Raw genomic sequence first — 12244 nt, forward strand, 5'->3', positions numbered from 1 at the left:
GAACCTTTACTTAATAATCAATCTGAACATCCCCTGACACAGCTTTAAGTCATTCCCTTGTATCCTATCACTGGACAAGAGGAGGAAGAGATCAGCACCGCCCTCTCCACTCACCCTCATGAGGAAGCTGTAGAGAGCAATGAGGTCTCCCCTCAGCCTCTTTTCCCAGCTGAACAAACCTAGTATCCTCAGCTGCTCCTCTTAAGTCTTGCCCTCTAGTCCTTTCACCATCTTTGTGCCTCCTCTTGGACATGTTCTAATATTTTTACATCCTTCTTACCATACACAGCACTCAAGGTGAGGCTGCACCAATGCTGAGTAAAGTGGGACAATCACTTCTTTTGACCAGTTAGCTACACTGTGCTTAAAATACCCCAGGATGGCCCTTCTGGCCACCAGGGCACACTGTTCACTCATATTGAGCTTCTCATCAACCAAAAACCCCAGATGCCTTTCTGCAGGGCTGCACTCCAGCCTCTTGTCCCCCAACCCACACATACATTCTGGATTACACTGTCTCAGCTGCAGAATCTGGCATTTGTCCTGGTTAAACATATGGTTGGTGACTGCCCAGCGTTCTGATCTGTGCAGATCTCTGTATTAGGTCTCTCTAAACTCAAGGGAAACAGCTCCTGCTGATTTAACATCATCATCAAACATACTATGGATTCAATTCCTGTGTACAGGTCATTGATAAAAACATTGAAGAGAACTGGCTCCCGAGAAGCAGATGGCTTTGCTTGTTTCTTTTAATCATGAGCGTGGGGTTAAAGCCAGAGACCAAGAATCAGTTCACAGACTCCACCAGCTAAACTCTCTGCTTGAGATGGATTCATTATAAATCAGCTTGCTTGCAGCTTAGTTTACCTGCCTGTAAAACAGGTAATTTAGAGCCAGGCTGTGAACTGGCACAGCTCCACTCAGTTCCCAGTGTCTGAAGGGGACATATTTGGCCAAAATTAAGAGTCACACATCCCTGGTGAGGCAGAGTGATTTACACCATGACCTGGATCACTACATCCATGTCTACATGGATAGGCACAGAGATGACAGGATGTTGCTCTGATCCAGATGTCGCACAGCTTTTCTTAAGCTGAAGTGGCAATGAGGTTTCCAGATGGGATCTGTCATATGCCTGGCATGAGGCTTATGTCTATAGGGCACCCACCCATATAAAAATTATTTTTTCTCTACCTTACAGGAGCAGTGAAGTTTTATTAATCCAAACTAATCAGGCTTTTACTCTTAACAATGAAGTCTGATATAAGTAGGCTTATCTGTGAAATCTGTTGCTGGCTTCAAAATACTATTTTTGCTCTTGTTAGAATAAGTGATCCTCTGCAACACTCTCCCAAACTATGCTTGGGAAGTTAAATGACAAAACACAACAAGAACAAACTCTTGAAATTCAATTTATGGAGTCAGGCAGAAAGTAAAGAAGCACCTGATAGGAAAACTTCACTTCACTAATATCAGCTGAGCATATAAATCGAATGGGCTTCATGATTTTCTGCCCAATTAACACAATTTCAAGAACTTTCTACAGTCAAGAGTTCTCAGCCCAGGGTATTCCTTGGCAGAACCTCAAGACATCCTGCTTGAACAGAGAAATAGAAACAAATGTTTCTCTTATGTGACCTGCCTCCTGGTCTTGACCCAACATAAGGATCTATGGTGTAGTTGTTTAATTTCCCCAAAGAGTTTTGGCTTTTCCACAAAGTTAAAAAATAATATGGATTATATACCTACTACAAGATGAGACTAACACACAGTATGCAATATTAATCATAGCTGAGGTTTTCAGAATATAAAAATACAATATTCTCAGAAATAGTTTCATATATTTTTAAAAGGACCCAAAGAATTCATGGACAGTACAAGAGATCTCTTTAAAAAAGAAAAATCTTACCTGTCACAAGCTGTTGTCCAGCTAGTCCTACTGGAACCATCCCCAGGTTATTCATAGCTGTAGCCCAAGCAGTCGGATCAGTGACTGACATGTTAAGTTGTGTTGTATCTATAGCTATACTTCCCAAACCATCAGCTGCTACAAGAAAAGAAACATGCTGTAAGTAGAAAAGTCAATGGGCCAGTATTTTTAACCAAAACCTCCAGTGAAAATGAAATATCACAACCACTGCTTATTTTGGTTTTGTTTTGTTTCTTAACTATGATTCACTGATAATGGTGCTTGGTATTGTACAGCAAAACCAAAAGGCATAAAATGAAACAAGAGTAATTCAGGCTAGTTGTATGGAAAACTTTTTCACCATGATGACAGAAAAGCCACTGCTCTGCAGTCACTGCCATTGGCAGCTTTCAAGACTCAACTTGATAAAGCCCCGAGTAACCTATGAGTGACCCTATGGCTGGCTTTGCTTTGAGCAGGATGTTGGATTGGAGACCTTCTGAGACTACGCCCAACCTGAATAAATCACCTTGCCATCCTCTAATATAATTTAATTATATATAATCTGTCATAATATATATAAACTTGTCATAAAGCTGTAAGAATCAAACACACCCCAAGGAAAGACCTGTTTTCCATAAGGTGCAATTTTTTGTGGTAAAAGATTTAAGAATACATTAACCCCTAACTGAAAAAAAGGTCAAAGCAAATAGATTCACTATGGGAAATACCAAGTTTTGTTTGAAAAACAAAAGAGAATTATCATGAATATGGTCAAAATAGACTGAGCCCAGGCATAGATTCTCCTGGGTTGGGGAAGGAAAAGTGGGTCAGATAGCTAGAGAGTGGTACCTTTCTGATACTAAACCAAACACAAGGTGTGATCACACATTTTATCTTCCCTCCTCCCCAGTCACAGCTGAAATCAGTTTTTTCCAACTATTTTCTTATGACCTTGCAGACCTGAGATATTTACCGGCAGCCATTGCTTTTCCCCAGTTCCTTTTGCTCCTGTTAGATTTCTTCAGCTAGGAATAATTAACTACTGTATTAGTAGCATCTTGAGATGGGATATCACTGAACGCAGGGCCCACACACAGCTCATTAGGCTCTGGAAGAGAAAAGACGACATCAGGTATCAAGTGCTGCAGTCAGAACATAACTGCGAAACAGCAGACCGCTTTGGGAATTCACTCAGAGCTTCTGCCCACTCCCCCTGCACCACCAGCCCCAGCCTCCTTGCACACATTTAGTGGCTGCGGTAGAGGTGTTTCAGTGACCACCCATCCTTGCCTGCTGAACAAACAGTGCCACGTATGAACCTGCCAGACCACTGAAAAGCCCTTCACAAATTAGGTCTTATCAGTAGTTACACAGCTTCCTTGGCATGAAGGTATCAGCTGCAAGAACATATTAAGGGATTAATATGATTTTTTTAAAAAAACTGTTAACAATTAACTGATGTTGCAAGTTTCAAGGAGTCTCCTGTTCTGAGATGAACAGGGGAAAAAAATAGTCTGCAATGTCATCTGCAATGACTTACAGCCTACAGAGAGATGGAAAAGTAAGAAAACATAACAAAGCCAAGGATGGTGTCTGCCTCAACTAATATTGTATCTTTGGCTCACAAAGCTCAGTTAGCTTCATGCAAAAGTGGACTATCTGTCTTTAGCTAAACCACATTGCTTTCATCAGGTATCTGTCAGACCATGAATTTTACATAAGGGTAACTACTTGCTGTTGTTATTGTTGTTCGTAAAGCTCACTGCAGCACTGCATCGTTGGTCGGAAAGGAGACTAAATGAGCAAACAGGTAAGAGGTGTAAGCAAAGGCTGTGAGCTCCCAACACTCACAGCAGAGGGAGAAAACACGAGGGTCAGGGTGATCACAGATATGTGCCCATGTTAATCTTTGTGCATTAGTTACAAAGGACTGTGGATGAAAGGGGGCTGCATTATTTTTTGGGTCTGACCTACAGTGTTTGGTACTAGCAGCCAACAACTGACCAAGTGCTTACAAGTGTTCAGGGAGGTCATTAATGCTGTGCAGGTGCATCTTGATGACTTGTTCAGCCCTAAGATGTTTGTGCTGTCTTTAAAAAAGTACTTGACAGTCCTTAATTAAGAGGTTTCAAACATGCAAACCCTAAGAATTCATCTTTAGGAAAGACACAACTGATGTGATTACACCATATTTTAGCTTAGTACCTCCTACAGATATTTTTTTTTTCATGTGATTTGCATAAACTACAAGCTAGAAAGTTTTATAGTTCCCTGACACTGTACAGATAACTTCATAGGAACACGACCACATCAATAGCTGTAAAAGTGAAGAAAGAGTCAGGATCAGACAATTCTGTACATTTTTTAGTATCCTGTAATTTTCAAATAACCAGTACACTAGGTTAAAAAGCATTTTGTTCATATCTTCAGTGAGTCTATTTAAAAGTCAGTATTTATCAACTCTTAATATTTGAATTTGCAATTCCAATTCTTATTTGATCTCCACTTTTCATTATACATAACATAAAATAATTTTATGATAAAATTAGCTTTTAGATAACATCTATAAACACCAAGCAAACACTGAATGAAAGTCCTCTGCAGGGAATGTGACTAACAGAAGGCAAGCCACCTGAGATTTATGTCAAGTTTTTAAAAACTGGGTGTCTCCTGTTCAGCTCCTTAAACTTGTACTTAGCTCTTTTCTACTCAGGCTATAAACTTCTGACCACAAGCATCTATTTCAAGGTTAGAGCTGGCTGAATTATTCCTTGTCAATAAGTTATTTCTCACACAGTACAGCTACCCTTGCTCTTTATGAATCACTCCCAGATCAATCCTGATTTACAAATATATGCTGAACAGCCCAGATGAGAGTGGTTCATTTCTTTCCATGACTGGCAGCCTTGTTGTCTTGATGTAGGAAGGTGCATCTGAAAACCAATAGCGATGAAATGCCTCTTCCTACCTTGCTGTGTGTCAGTTACTTGTCCTATAATGCATCACCCTGACTACTGGGGAGGAAGAAGGTGCTGCTCCATGGTTTTGGGGCAAAGACATCTCAGACAGGTATGGATTATTGGGATAATGGGTAGAAAATGGGTATCAGACTCTCTCTGCCACCCCTTCTCCCTCTGTTTGTATTGCCTTGTGAAGTGTGTGCTGGGTGACATAATGAGGTCTGCTGCCAGACTCTGCAGCCCCTAAACCACATTCCAGTTGTACCAGCTCTGCCAGAAGTGGGAACTGGTCCATAAAAAAATCCAACACTGGGCTAGATAAATGCACCTCAGCTTACCGGGAATTAATAGGTGACATTTTTGGTGTTTGCCTTCTACCAGGTTGTCTACATATTTCAAATTTTGGTATGCTTTCATGAATTAGCCGCAAGTATTTGTTGAAGTCCTCACCAAGGAGGAAAAATATACCACCATGAATATGAAATAAAGCAGAATCAGTGGGTTAATTGGTGAAACTCCTGTTGTACTATGCCACCAGCTCTGCCCAATGTGCCATGAAAGTCTTTGCTCAAAACATACTCTCATAGCCCACGCTGGACTTGGGAAGCTTTGTTTTCTCTCTGGCCATTAAGTCTACTGTCTTTTCAGCAGGACCTGTATGCAATGCAGGCTGAACCAGGGGAAAAATGACAAAAAAGCATGTGAGCAGCCTAAAGTGGAAGTAGTTCTATCTAACCAAGAACTGCTTCAGGATATTTTGTCAGTGGAAGAGAGCTGAATAACAAGCATAAATGCACTATGAACAGTGAATAATTTGCAGCAAGCTGTAGGCAGAACTAATGCTACATCCTGAAGGACACAGCCTGTAGAAACTAGCTCTTTTAAAGAGAAAAATACTAATTGTGAACATCTCTTCTACTGACAACTCAAGAGTTACATTAATACAGAGCAATATAATATGGCTAAAATAATCTCACAGGCATTTCACACCTGATTTAGCCTCAAACATTAGCTTTTGTTTAAAAACTTGAAAATTCGGATAGGGAAGGTTTCATTAATGCTTCAAGTAAAATCAGCTTTGGGCAAATTTCAGCATTTCTTTGTACAGCTCAGACACTGCACTATTATATCTTTCATGACAATGGAAACAAAACAAGCCAGGGAAACAAATAAACCCACTCACTAGATCATATGAAAAGTAAAGCGCTGTGTTTGATGAGAAATATATCTACTATCAAAGATTCTTGCTTTCTTAAAAATAAAAGGAGTCACTGTGATAATGGTTAAACAGGCAAGAAAGTGTAGCCTTATGTAGGGATCCTGTGTAGCTTGAGCAGACATTAATCAACACCGTTACACTGACATCACACCTTTAGAAAGCATTCCTGATTTATAAGTCATTAGTACTTCTCCAGGCATTAATGACCTGGAGATATATGTAAAAGAAATCTATGTTTATAAACACTTGTGCATGGGAGTAGCTTTACTCCAGGGAAGTAACTTCAGAAGCAAATAAAGCCGTAATTCTGATTTACAGGAGAAAATGTGTGAAGTCTTCTGGGTGCTGCTGTTCCTTGAGGTTTGGGAAAGGCAGGGATGTAAATACAAACTTCCTTATTTGAGAGCTTTTGATTAACAAAATTTTAATGCCAAACACTTTGTAAAGTGATTCCATGTTACACTTTTCGTGGTCTCTCTTTTTGCAGACACAATGCAAGTACCAGTCCTTGGATGGTGGGTTGTGAGAGACATTTAGACTTTCCTCAGACAGGTTGTCAGGAAGATAAAGCACCTTCAAGCCTATACCAATGAGCAGTTCTCAGTCATAGCAGTCATAGCAGATTGTACTTAGTACGCATATTTTATACCAGGCAATTAAATGCAGTTACCCAAATGAATACAGAAGTCAGTTATATATTGTGCATCAATTATCACAGGCAATGAATGCCACGAGACAAAGAAATTAACACAACATAAAACTAATTCAATAACACAGCAGATTGCTAAGTTAAAATCCTACCCTTTAGATATCCATAACACCACAGACAATGAATTACGACACAGTGTAAAGCTGATTAAATGCACCACTGTAACGAGGCTCTGTGGAGTGCCTGGGTCAGCGACCAGCCCCGGGACGCAAGGAGGAGGTTCTCTGCCTAACTCTGACACTGATCTGCTGGGTGACCTTAAGTAATTTCACTTCTTTGTCTAATTTTAGTGACCACTAAATCTGTCAAGGAAAAGACTGATGCCATCAACCCTTTGAAATCTGGGATGATGAGTCTCAAAGACATTAAATGTTATTGGTTCCAGTTCTTGTGACAATGCAGATGGGAAGGAGTGATGTAGTACCTTATGAACTGTTATATCTAGGCAAGTTTTCCAGTTCTTAAAATAATGGCATGTGCGAAGTGTTTGTTACTCTTCACTGTGATTCATGGGATAGAGGTCATTAGGTTGGTCACACTCCACCTGACCTGCCAAAATACAAGTCATTTACCAGGCTAGCTCCAGCTGTCTTCTAAAATATATTAAGCACTTTGTACTGGTTCTTCCCAGTGTTTCTATTTCTCCAGCACAGACAGAACGGACACCCAGTAAAGAAGGAAGACAAAGAAAAGAAAGTGTCCCTGCCTATGGCATGGGGGTTAGAACTAGATCATCTTTAGGTCCCTGCCAACCCAAACCATTCTATGATTCTATGATTTCCTGTCAGTCACTACCTTTTTCTTCCTGACCACCTTAGGATGAAGAAGAAAGCTGGCAGTAGCAACAATGAACATGTTAATTTTGTGCCATAGCCATCCTACCTGGAGTACATGAAAAAAACGAACATCTCCAATATGACTCTGAAGATGGTTTTTATTAATAATATTGCACGCACAATCTTTCTAGAAGAGGCATTGTCTCATATCTTTGCATGGTTAGTTTTAAGTTAACACCGAGAAAAATCTCACCTAAATTCTGAAATTCAAAAGGAACTGAAGGAAAACATTTCTTGCAACAATTCACAAAAGGACATTTACTAATTAAATTAAAAAAAAAATAAATTATGTACCAGAGCATTTTTGGAAAAGTTTCTTATTTTCTGGGATAGGACCCTAATGCAGGCTTCTAATGTTTGCTCCAGCCCCCTGCAGTTCTACTGAAAAGAGGCCAGAAACTTTCCAGGGTCTCCAGAGTGTCACCCTGTTTACCTGGTTTTGTCTGTCACATCGCCCTCTTACAGGAGGCTTTTGAAAGCAAAGACTGATTCTGCAGGAACTGGTACTTCCTTAAGAAAAGAGCTTCATTAGGCCCAAGCCAGTGAAGATAAGCAGGGTCCTACCCTTACAGCCTAATTGGGAGCTCTGGTTATGTGTCCACTTACATAATTCTTCTGATATTTTGTTTTATGAAATGAATAGTAACACCTTTGTTCATTGTCCATTATGCCATTAAAAAGCTACACTGTCATCTTATTAACTCATAAAACATATGCTGTGATATTAAGAGATTTCTCTTTGCACTATATACACAGGAATATGTAGGTTTTTGCATAGTTACGAAGGATCCTTTCCACCGATTTTCACTGAAAAGCACTTAATGAGCAAATCATGGCCATATTGATAGGACTAAGACAACTTAGAGAAAAATCACAATATATTTACAGTTTCCCTCTAAATTTAACAAAGCAAATTTGCACAAAACACATTTTCTGGAAGAACTATTCATTTGAGATGCTACATTGCTTAAATCGTCTGCCTGAACACTTCTTGAAGATAACACATGGTACACACAAAGACCAGATTTCCCTTGGAAAGCAGAACACTGGAAGACTTCAACAGCAGAAAAAGAAAAAAAAAAAAAACCAACAACAAAATAAAGGTCTCCAAGATAAACAGGTGTTCTCTTGTGATGCTCCTTGAAAGGTCACCCAGTAATATTTCATGCTAAATCCCAAACTTCACTGGCATCTCAGAGCAAAGTCTTAACAGGTTACAAATGTGCTTTTTCTTTTGTGTATATTTTAGCAGCTGCAGTCTGAATATGCTGAAGTCTATAAATAACAGAATCTGGAGGCACATTAAGCAAAGCATTATAGAAGTCCAGCTTGGTTATTGAAAAAGCATATGCAGTTCCAAAATCATCTGGAAGGGGGAAAAAAGCACAACTTTGCAGGCTAGCAATGCAGTGCAGCCTTGTTAAAAGCAGGTCTGATTATTCCTTGAACACAAAATGCTGTTGTGAATTGATGATTGCATCTCCACTTTTCACTCTGCCAAGACAGCTTGCAATTGTGAATCACTTGCTTCCCATTTAAGAGGACAGTGGCTTACTGACTATATTAGGCCAATCCTTCCCTTAAAATCCTGCATTTTAAGAATTTATATTTAACAACAACAACAAAAATATACTGAAATCTTTTAATTACTTACAACAGTATTTTAATAGCAAAGACTTGAATCACACTGTTTTCTACAAAAGGCCGCTGACTGCTTTAGAAACATGACATCCCACAGCACTATATTGCAGATAACAGAGAAAGCACCCAAAGCAGGTCTTGAGCAAACACACTTCAGCAGCTTCACTGGAAGGCTGAATACTGAAATGAGAGGTGCTGAAATGCCTCCTTGATACCATAGAGTACCTGGACCAGTCATTATAACTGGGTTATACATGCTGTTTCTTATCTATCTGGGCTTGAGGGAATGCCAATATAAACACATCACAGTTACCAAATACTTTCTCCCACTCTATCATACAATGCCCTTACCTCATGTTTACTAGAGCTACTTCAAAGAGCTGTAACATAAAGGGTTGTTTGGATGTTGGCTGTTGTTTTTTTAAAAGAAACAAGTGAAGAAAAAGCAACAAAACCTGAAAACAATGAAAGACTAAAGCAAGCTGGGACACACTTATAGAAAAAGCATGTTAGCTTCCTGGCTAACCTAAAGTGAAATCACTCCCATTTCACCTCCTGAAAAAGTGAACAGCTTGATGGGTAAGCCCTGTCTGTGGCAGAGCCCCAGGCGTGGCATCACACAGTCCACCAGAGGCAGGGGAGCCTCATTATTGAATTTCCAAATGAATACAGGCTGCTTTCTTCTAGCCCCTGAAGACCAGGAGACAGTTAAGTTTCACGTGGCAACATTATGTATGGAAAATCTATTTTAAGTAACTTTTTAGAGGTTTCTAAAATGCATTCATTATCATTTTTCTTCTCCTTCGAAGACTGTATAATTGAACTCCTGGAGTTAAAGCAGCCTGTCTTCTCAGGCAGAGATTCACAGGGAAAAAAAAAATCCTTGTCAATCAAACTATTTTAATATTTTTAAAATACACTTTTATCATTGGACCAAATCGTGACAAGAGGTGACATCCAAGTGTCCTTGGTTAAGTGCCTGGGTGATCTGCAGAGCACTTTTTTGCAGAGCACTGAAGCGATCTAAAGTCATATTGATCAAAATTTTATGGAAGAACATCAACTATTCTTTCAGTGATGGCTGCTAAGTGAAACTCTGGAAAAAAGGTTTAGGCTTGTTTTGTTTGTTTTAATTCAAGCTTTCTGGTGATAAATTCTGCTTAAGAGAAAAACTCACTATCTCTCCTATCAACTTACATCTGTCTGCACTCCAAAAGCTGCCATCCCCTCTTAGCACATCACACTCAGGAACTTTTCTCCAGCTACAAGCTCTAAATTGGTAGTGTACTCCCTGATCTCATTTACCTTGTATTCCTTCCATTCCTCTTAGTATATCTCCTGTTCTTCTCGATTTACCTCACAACACTCTTTCTTGCTTTTCTTTGTATTTTTTTTAATTTCCATCCACTGACTCCACACTTCCCCTTACAATGGAGGCAATGAAACACACCTTGGATGTACACATCTCACTTCTCGGGCTGGAAGTCTATTCTGCAGTTTTGGATATGGACATCTGCTTTGTCAGACACCCATGGGATGAGCTGGGCTGAGCAAATTGTGCCTTGGGAGCCCAGCCACGACTCAGCTACCTGCATGCTATATAAATCCCACAAGACACTCAGTCCCAAGGGACTCGGCTCCCACTCCTGTCTTTTGCCTGCCTGATAACTCCAGCACAGTGAACCTCAGGAGAACAGAAATCATGAGTCAGTCTGCAATAACTCATAAGAATGTCCCCAAATACAGATACATATGGATATTTAGAGAGATGGTTTGCTTTCTGGTTTTTTTCCTGCCCATCCCCAGTGAATATACCAACATATGACTATTAGTGTTTGACAACGGGAGCTGCCCACTCAAACACATTTCCTACAACTGTGATGCTCTACATCTGCCTGTTCTCTGGAGAGAGAATTCATCCTGGACCTTTTCTTCTTACTTCCAAATGAATCTCTTCTCAGCCCCATTTCTTTACCAGTTGCATAACCCCATTGCTCCTTGCAGCTCCTATTTTAAAGATCAGTGAAGACCACCCACCCCCCTCAGCTACCACAGTCCCCTATCCTTGCCCAGGCTGCTACTGGCTTCCTTTATCCTTCATGCAGTGCTTGGGGGCAGCATCTTATTTTGATTAGGAAGTGAGGACAGCCACAGGGAGCTTCCTTCTGTCCTTTCCCTTCTCCTGGGTTGTTTGCTGTGGGTAAATGAGGGGGACAAAGAAGATTTCCCACCTCCCAGAGGACAAAACAGAGCTTACAGGCTCTCTGTTCTCCCTCATACCCATTAGATTTCAGCAGAGGTTGAATTAAGTTGCTAAGCTGAGCCAGGAATTTTTTCTGTTTTCTGAACAGTTGTGTATGGGATTACCAAAAAGTTACTGCAGGACTGCAGGTTTAGGAACATCACATACTCTGTGGCTGTGGTCTTCTTCAAGGACACTTGGACACCTTCTTTCTCTTCCATTGAGGACAAAGTAATCCCATATTTAACACAAACTCAGATTAGGAGAATAGTAGTTACTGCGTATCAGCTATGATCAGGCAACAAAGATTACTTCCAGGCTTCTCCCTTCTAACTAGCTGTCAGGAGGTCAGGGCAGAAGCAGCTTGAGCTGCAGATCATGGTGAATATAATGATGCTAAAAGCCCTCCCCCCTCCCTCCAGGTGGTCCCACTGTACCTTTACCCAGCCAACAACCCTTCCGCTCCCCTTTCCCTGTAATGCTTTCTTGTATGTGCATTTGTTTTCTCCAATTTCAATTATAATTCTTCAGGGCAGGAAATCATGTGGATTTTCCCTCAGGCAGGGCTAAAACCAAGAGACCCGGCACTCTGTGCTGTAATTGGACTGATGCTGGCTTTAGCCAAGAGCTCCCCCAGGCAGGGATGTCAGCGAGTCAGTGATGCAAGGCCACGCTACTGCCAGGTTTCTGCATAGCACCTCGTGTAGCCAGGCTTTTGTCCCCTT

At 40.5% G+C, this 12244-nt stretch overlaps 1 protein-coding gene across 4 annotated transcripts in view; it reads right to left on the reverse strand.

Moving 5' to 3' along the window:
- Positions 1-12244, reverse strand: part of ENOX1 (ecto-NOX disulfide-thiol exchanger 1) — a 369755-nt gene that overhangs the window by 135263 nt on the left and 222248 nt on the right. For 3 of the 4 annotated variants that reach the window (XM_055803033.1, XM_055803032.1, XM_055803034.1), the window contains 2 exons: positions 2886-3020; positions 1910-2047 (listed from right to left, as the gene is read on the reverse strand). In XM_055803033.1, coding sequence (XP_055659008.1) covers positions 1910-2047; positions 2886-2895 — 148 coding nt within the window. In that variant the 5' untranslated portion in view covers positions 2896-3020. Of the gene's footprint in view, positions 1-1909; positions 2048-2872; positions 3021-12244 lie in introns of all 4 variants that reach the window. The other variant, XM_055803035.1, reaches the window with a different exon arrangement.

The sequence above is a fragment of the Falco peregrinus genome, chromosome 4, assembly GCF_023634155.1.
Source record: "Falco peregrinus isolate bFalPer1 chromosome 4, bFalPer1.pri, whole genome shotgun sequence".
In the NCBI taxonomy this organism is placed as follows: Eukaryota; Metazoa; Chordata; class Aves; order Falconiformes; family Falconidae; genus Falco; species Falco peregrinus.